Source organism: Oncorhynchus clarkii, chromosome 13 (assembly GCF_045791955.1).
Source record: "Oncorhynchus clarkii lewisi isolate Uvic-CL-2024 chromosome 13, UVic_Ocla_1.0, whole genome shotgun sequence".
NCBI classification, from domain to species: Eukaryota; Metazoa; Chordata; class Actinopteri; order Salmoniformes; family Salmonidae; genus Oncorhynchus; species Oncorhynchus clarkii.
Genome location: NC_092159.1, coordinates 46,935,165 through 46,942,463, shown reverse-complemented (window position 1 = coordinate 46,942,463; position 7,299 = coordinate 46,935,165). Strand labels below are relative to the sequence as shown.

At 40.6% G+C, this 7,299-nt stretch overlaps 1 protein-coding gene across 3 annotated transcripts; it reads left to right on the top strand.

Moving 5' to 3' along the window:
* The first annotated feature begins 200 nt into the window (after window positions 1–200).
* Window positions 201–7,005, top strand: LOC139423992 (target of myb1 membrane trafficking protein). Of its 3 annotated transcripts, none has more exons than XR_011635894.1 (16): window positions 201–318; window positions 1,674–1,758; window positions 1,860–1,938; window positions 2,050–2,199; window positions 2,315–2,449; window positions 2,605–2,733; window positions 2,987–3,103; window positions 3,248–3,381; window positions 3,465–3,492; window positions 3,602–3,725; window positions 3,812–3,875; window positions 4,414–4,483; window positions 5,556–5,615; window positions 5,853–5,892; window positions 6,049–6,452; window positions 6,618–7,005. XR_011635894.1 is itself a non-coding variant. In XM_071175666.1 (16 exons), exons 1-16 carry the CDS (start codon window positions 267–269, stop codon window positions 6,144–6,146), a joined length of 1,434 nt encoding a protein of 477 aa, XP_071031767.1. In that variant the 5' UTR covers window positions 201–266; the 3' UTR covers window positions 6,147–6,374. The 3 variants fall into 3 exon arrangements, 2 of the variants coding, with proteins under 2 accessions (XP_071031767.1, XP_071031768.1); XM_071175666.1 differs by lacking the exon at window positions 6,618–7,005 and adding an exon at window positions 4,806–4,874 and having other exon boundaries at window positions 6,049–6,374; XM_071175667.1 differs by lacking the exons at window positions 2,605–2,733; window positions 6,618–7,005 and adding an exon at window positions 4,806–4,874 and having other exon boundaries at window positions 6,049–6,374.
* The last annotated feature ends 294 nt before the right edge of the window (window positions 7,006–7,299 follow it).

The window sequence follows — 7,299 nt, the reverse complement described above, 5'->3', positions numbered from 1 at the left end:
TAGCTAAATAGTTTTTTTTTTTGTCCCTTTCTGTGCAAATGTAGGCTACCCTATCATTCTGAATGTATTAATATTGTCTTATTTTATGCAATGTATAAATTCCCAATTAGTAGACAATAGTCCAGTGAATGTAACTTTCACTTTAACAGATGACGTACCTAATTTAATTTAATTTGTGCTGCTTCAGTTTTTTTTGCGAGAACTCCTCTGCTGTGGAAACGACTGAAGCGCAGTTCTGGATTTTGGTTTGACTGGTAGAAAGAAGGATGGAGTTTCTGACAGGGAACCCGTTTACTACACCGGTGGGCCAGCGAATAGGTAATTGTTACATTTTAACTAATAAAGTAGGTTTATAGTGGTTTGGCAGGTGAGTTTGTAGATAATTTACATTGTTGCATCGGACATGACTCGCTTCGAGACATTGGTAGGCTACTGTTGGAAAACAGACCCCATAAAACGCCACTAGATAATCGGTAGGCTATCGAAAGGGAAATTGGCGTTATTGGTTATGTATTTAATAAGAAACGAAACTGACAATTGCTTGTTTATAGTTAGTTAATTGATCAAGATTGACAGTGGAAGAAGAGATTAGATTATGCTATTACTTGACTGACACTTGCACCGCACAATAATACCCTAGAGGCGGGTTTACAGTGTTTTAATCCTCAATTTAATTGGCCAGTTTGGGTATTCTTGGTGGTCTATAGACCAATCGTTTGGCAAGCTCTGGGTGGGGCGGTGAAAAGTTGTTCCTTTCCTTCGTGACCTAATTTTAAGAAACGGGAATTTAATAAAGTTCCAATGCAGCCATTTTTTTCTCGATATCAAATAATTTCCGTGTAACCATGCAGTACCTTACTGTGAATGTTTTTATATTAAAATTGTCAAAAATAAACAATTTACTTCTTAACAATAAGAAATTGCTCTATCAATAATTTTGCTAGGACTGTGAGTGGGAGAGGAAAACTGAAAACTAGCTGTTATTTGCAGAGGTTTGGAACTCTTTCTTATATATATATATATATATATATATATATATATATATATATATATATATATATATATATAGTAACTAATTTACCAGGTAGACCAAAACGCCATCCCACCAAAACAGGCAACTATTTCAGTTAGACTTTTCAAACATCTCTTACACTAAAAGGTCAATACCATTTTCACAATAGTACACTGTATTATTTCCACCTAATAGTGTGAAAATATATATCAAACACAGAAAAATCACATTTTTGACTGCACTGGGCCTTTAAGAAATAATAGAATAAAATGCATACTGTCGCTGTTTCATAGTGAGTAACATTGCTGATTTAATAATTCATCTGCTTGCCAACTTGTTTTTATGTAGACTTACAAGTGGCCTACTATTTTATCTTTTAACCTTGAAAACTCCCCCGTGATGTAATTATAGATGGAAAAACAATCTGCCTATTTTAATGTATATGACCACAATGAGACAGTACAAGTAGGAGAGGTTGTTCTACTTTCTCGACTGAGCTAAATCCTGTTTCTATCCCCTCCTATTCAGAGGAATGAAGACAGAACATTTAAATGGTTTAATAAGCGTCTGCCAAGGAACCTAATGCTGGTCACAGTGACTGTGTCTTCCAGGTCATTTTATGCAAAATAAAGTGCAATGTCTCAATTGTTTTTGTTCTCAGAATATGCAACCAGCTCCAGTCTCCAGTCGGAGGACTGGGCCCTCAACATGGACATCTGTGACATCATCAATGAGACAGAGGAGGGGTGTGTATCCTCTGACATAATGGACCATTTTTTTCCTTTGACGGCTTACTGTATTGTGCTCTTGTTGTTTGAAGTTGATTGTTTACCTACAATGATTACAGGCCTAGAGATGCATACAAAGCAATAAAGAAGAGGATTGTTGGAAACAAGAACTTCAGAGAGGTCATGCTGGCATTGACTGTGAGTGTCACATTTACCTCTCTCATTCACCATACTTTTTCCTTTTCTTCATGAACTTGTAACCTAACTTTCTTTCTCTCGCCATCTCTCTAATGTCATGTTGGTTCTCAGGTACTGGAAGCGTGTGTGAAGAACTGTGGCCACAGGTTCCATGTGCTAGTCTCAACCAGGGAGTTTGTTGAGGGGGTTCTTGTCAGGTCCATCTTACCCAAGAACAATCCCCCTCTGGTCCTGCATGACAGAGTGCTCAGCCTTATACAGGTGAGAGATAGCATTGGTACTCATACCTTCAGTAAGTCACAGAGCTGTGTTGGAATTTAAAGCTAGCTATTGTCGGGTGTGTGCTGTTTATGATGTGTGTCTGTCTATTGTTCAGGCATGGGCAGACGCATTCCGCAGCTCGCCAGCTCTGACGGGCGTGGTCTATGTGTACGAGGACCTGAGACGGAAAGGACTGGAGTTCCCCATGACTGAACTAGACGGATACTCCCCCATTCACACTCCAAATAGGGTATATCTTCAAACAATGACTGGTGAAAATGCATGCATTTCCTCACTGACAAATACAGAGTACAACTTTCTGCTAAACCTCTCTAAAGTTGTTTTAACTCCCTACTCCCTAACACTAGTCTCTAACTCAAATGGTCCCTGTGCTCTGTCCACCAGACTGTGCCTGATAACGGGCCTGTCACTGTATCTGCTGCACCCTCATCCCCCAGGCCTGTCCCCATATCACCACAGCTTCCTGCATCCCAACAGAGTGAGCAGGGACCCCTCACCTTCACACCTTATCAGGTGATTGGAATGCTCCCGTCATACGCCTCTAAAATGGCATGGCTTTTCTTTTAGTAACACAACAATCTTTTGCATGCAGGCTGAATTCACTCCAGGGCATTACTTTAAAATCCAATGACCTTGTGCACTGTGGATGTTTCACAGTTACTTGTTTCACATTCAGAATTTATAATAAAAGTTGATGCTTTACAGTATTATGCCAACCCAACACAATTTAGCATATGAGTGCTGATGCCATTGACTCCTATTCCAGGTTAAAAAGTTGAAGACCGACCTGGGAGTGGTTCGAGGTAACCTGACAGTGATGTCAGATATGATGTCTCAACTGGATCCAGCAACAGCCAAGGATTCAGACACAGAGCTGCTTCAGGTTAGTTGGTTCACTCGCTGGGCTCTCTATGGCTGTCCATCCATGGTTGTGACACATGCCATCTGTTTGTATCCATCTCTCTTTTGTCCATTGCTGTCTTTTTGCTGACTCTCTGTATCTCCTGCTCTCTCTCTCTGTCAGTAGGAGTTGTATGCAGCATGTAAAGACATGCAGGATAAGATAATGGAGCTAGTCCCAAGACTCAGTGAGGAGAAACTGACCGAGGAGCTGCTGGTTGCAAATGACGAAATCAATGCCACATTCACTCGCTACCAGAGGTATTGTCCTAAATGATCAACATCAGATGCAGTCAATAATTCCTGCTATGATAGCAGTATGATTTTCATTATTTCCTTTCCAGGTTTCAGAGACAAAGAGCTACACAGCAGGTAAGTGCTTTTTCTTAAGCATCTGTGGTCCTTTACCCTTATCACAAATGCATGTTTGGATGAGAAATATGTACTGTTCAAGTTCTTCACATTTTTCCCAATCGCCTAGAGCCCAACCTACGTCAACCTTATTGACCTCAGCGCAGCAATCAAGCCTGTTGTTACAGCTCCCACCCACAGCCATCTCAGCCGATCAACAGTGGACACAGTGTCTAGTCAGATGACAGGACTCAGTAAGTAACTACAGTGTTCCTCTGATAGAGGTTCTCAATGTGTCTCTATAGTTCAATTCATTCTCTTACCCTGTTTTCCCCCATAGGTATGAGGGAATTCGATGAATTTGCACAGAACAGGAGCATCTCACAGACACAACTGAGACCGAGGTAATGGACAGCTCCAACAAAAGTCCATGTTTAGTTTTCATGGTAGAATGGATTGTTCAGACTTATAGCAAGAGTGAGAGGGAGCTTACTAAAGCAGGTCTCTAAAGCAGGTCTCAAGACTTATTCCTGTCTTAGTACTGTATGACAAATATACTAGTGCTGTGGTTGTCTTGTCAGTCCCTGGCTTGTTTAGGTTATAACAGTCCTGCTCCAGCTAAGGTGGTGCACTAGTCTAGACCGGAAGTGAACCTGACTGGCTCAGGATGGCTGCTTATCTCTCTCAAGATATTTGTGCCCTTCATTCTGTCAATAAGGATTATGAATGGAGACTGACATGAACTGCAAGCTTACATGGCTAGTGAGAGAATTGCAAACATTTTCAATCCAAATGTTGAAGGAATGTTCCTCTGTATTTGGTTTTCCAATAAAGTTGTTCATACTTATGGCCAATGGTTACTTGTGGAGATGGCTATTATTCTACTACTGTATGTACACTGTAAACTGCATCATTTTCTAAGCAGTGAAATATGTGTTTCAGTGAGCGGAATGAAGGTGTTGCCGACAGTCTGGCTCAAGCACAGAACACCAGATTACAGAACACTGGAACGGTCAGTAACCCCAGAATTATTTAACCCAGTACAGATTTGCAAGGATGTTTGTTTAGGAAGGGCATTGCTTGTGTCCATGGAGTCCTTATGCCCTGTGGAGTGTTACTAAGTGTCACTAATATGTACAATAACCCTGTGTCTTAGTTAATGTGTTGGTCTGCTATGTGTAAACAATGTTATCTGTGTCTTGCCACAATTTTGTTAGTGCTATAAGATTCTGTCTCTGTTTTGTCTCCTTGTTCATAACCCAATGGTTTTGTGTTATGGCATGCATGTCTACCGGTATCTATGTTCATAAATAAAAATGTATATCTGTGTAAAGGGTGACAGCCCAGACATCACCCCCCTCAGCTCCTCGACACAGTTTGATTGGATGATGGAAAAGGGAATGGTGGGTCTGATTGGCTGGCACAGTGCCATTCCATTTGCATTCTACCCCTGGGGCTTATGTTGGGATGTTTTGCATTCAAGCATGTTTAGTGTGTATTTTAATGAATGATTGTTTCCTTCCATCTTTGTACTGAGATGGTTGTATGATCTTTTTTCCGGTGTGCCTGATCTGGTTATTTTTAGCTTACTTTGATTTTTGCATTCATGTGTTGAGTGTAATAAGTGTTCATTTCTGAAACTGATAGATGGTGTGTATTGGCACATCTTAAAGGGATACTTCTGGATTTTGGCAATGAGGCCCTTTATCTACTTCCCCAGAGCCATATGAACTCACTAACACCATTTTTTTGTCTGTGTCCAAAATGGCGGCATTGCCAAAATCTCCAAGTATCCCTTTTTAAATCATAACTCTTCTGAATCATTACTATACTTGCTAATTTACTCCCACTCTCTTCTGTTTTCCCTGCCGTACCTTTGGTGTGGTGAATGGATCCCTTGTTTCCCCTGTCTAAAATAAACTGGTTTCAATCAGAATACTAGGGGTCAGCATGCTTGAATGGTGGTTATGTGTAGATTGCCAAAGAAAAAATGTAACGGTAATGGTACTCTAGAGTCTGGCGGTCACAAGAAAACAGTGGCTTACAGTACATCCTGACAGTAACCCCTTGCCTAACTCCCCCAGATCCCTGTGAGTCAGACGTCTGTGATGGATGACATTGAGAAGTGGCTGGATGTGGACGAGGTGGGTCACTGTTAGCATTCACTCAATGTCATGGTATACAAGCAGAGTCCAACTTGGTTCCATGTTATACCAGTGCCAGTCCTTGCACCCCCTCTCTAATTTGGTTTTATGGACTTTATGCTTTACCCCAGCAAATGGAACATTCCTGAATTCTTGAACATATTAAATTTTGTTTGGACATGTGACTTGACGTGAACACAACAGTCATGGCTTTCATGTGTGTTATGTGTATCACAGGAGGACGACATGGCTGATTCAGAGGGTGTGACAAGTGAGGGTGAGCGTCTATTTCTCATCCACTCCCTGGGTATCGCTATGTAGATACAACAACAGTTTAGTTTGCTTCCTTGTACTATTACAAAGTCCTGAGTAATCCCTCTTTGAGACCAACAAAGCCCGCCTAAGGCAACTTCTCCTTCTCCCTCCTTTTTAGAGTTTGACAGGTTTCTGGCAGAAAGAGTGAGAGCAGCGGAGCGACTCCCGTCCCTGAAAGCTTTTTCTCGTGACGACAACAACCACTCAGAAAAATAGGCCAAGCTGCAACCTGTCACATAACCAATGCCATTTTCCCAAATAGTGTGAGAGGACTGAACTGGATGAATGTATGATTGGCACATACAGTGAGTAAATGACTGGTGGGAACAACAACTCCTGACAATAGGGTTGTGCTACTGACACTCAGGTACACTACAGAACTACTTTATGTTCAACTCTCCTGGGTTAAGGTCTTCATCTAGTACGTTTAATGTATATTTTTATGTTAAGGCTAAATTAACTTGGACCAAGTGTTTTTAACTTACACTAAGAGTGTTTTATGATAAGAACTTAAGTCGTCCAGTGCCACTATAAATATGGATATCCAGTTGAGGAGGCTGGTGGGAGGAGCTATAGGAGGATTGGCTTATTATAATGAATGGAATGTAGTCGAACATGTGGTTTCCTTGTTTGGTACGGTTCCATTTATTCCATTCTAGACATTATAATGAGCCTGTCCTCCTATAGCTCCTCCCACCAGCCTCTGGTATGGCTGCGGATACAAACATTTGCACAATGATTGAGTTTAATTCCTGTTATGTTTCTTAGAAGAGAATGGAATATGCCCAATATTTTCAGATGAACATTGAATGGTGTGCATTCCAGAAAATGCAGGCATGATAAACACAATGTTAGTAGATTGCCATATAATATAATTAGGGGAAATGTATTATGTGATGCTCATGATGAATCCCATTTGTAATACAGAACACTTTTGGGAAGAGCAATACGAACCTAATTGTTTCTGGAGTACTTGAAGTTTATCAAATGTTACACAATGTCAGTCAAGAACTTGTTCTCAACTGGCCTACCTGGTTAAATAAAGGTGAAATAAAATATGTTAACATTAAACACAGATGAAGTCTTAAAGATAGTTTGCTTTTATTCACTCTGGGAGATGAGGAGCTCAGCGTGTGGTCTGATTTCATGGTTCTGCAAATTTGACTGTTTTCTGTGTTTAGTGGAATTATGGTATACCAATTTTACAGTCTGTGACTGTGAATAACACAGGTTTTGCAGTTTCCAATGTCATTTAGAAAAGCATGTTGAATCTGTCAAGTACTTACAGGAGTGATAATGCTTTTGTCATATCAACTTTAAAGGTGTCTGAAGAAACTGGGATGCCATAACTTTTACAAGGAACAGCGAA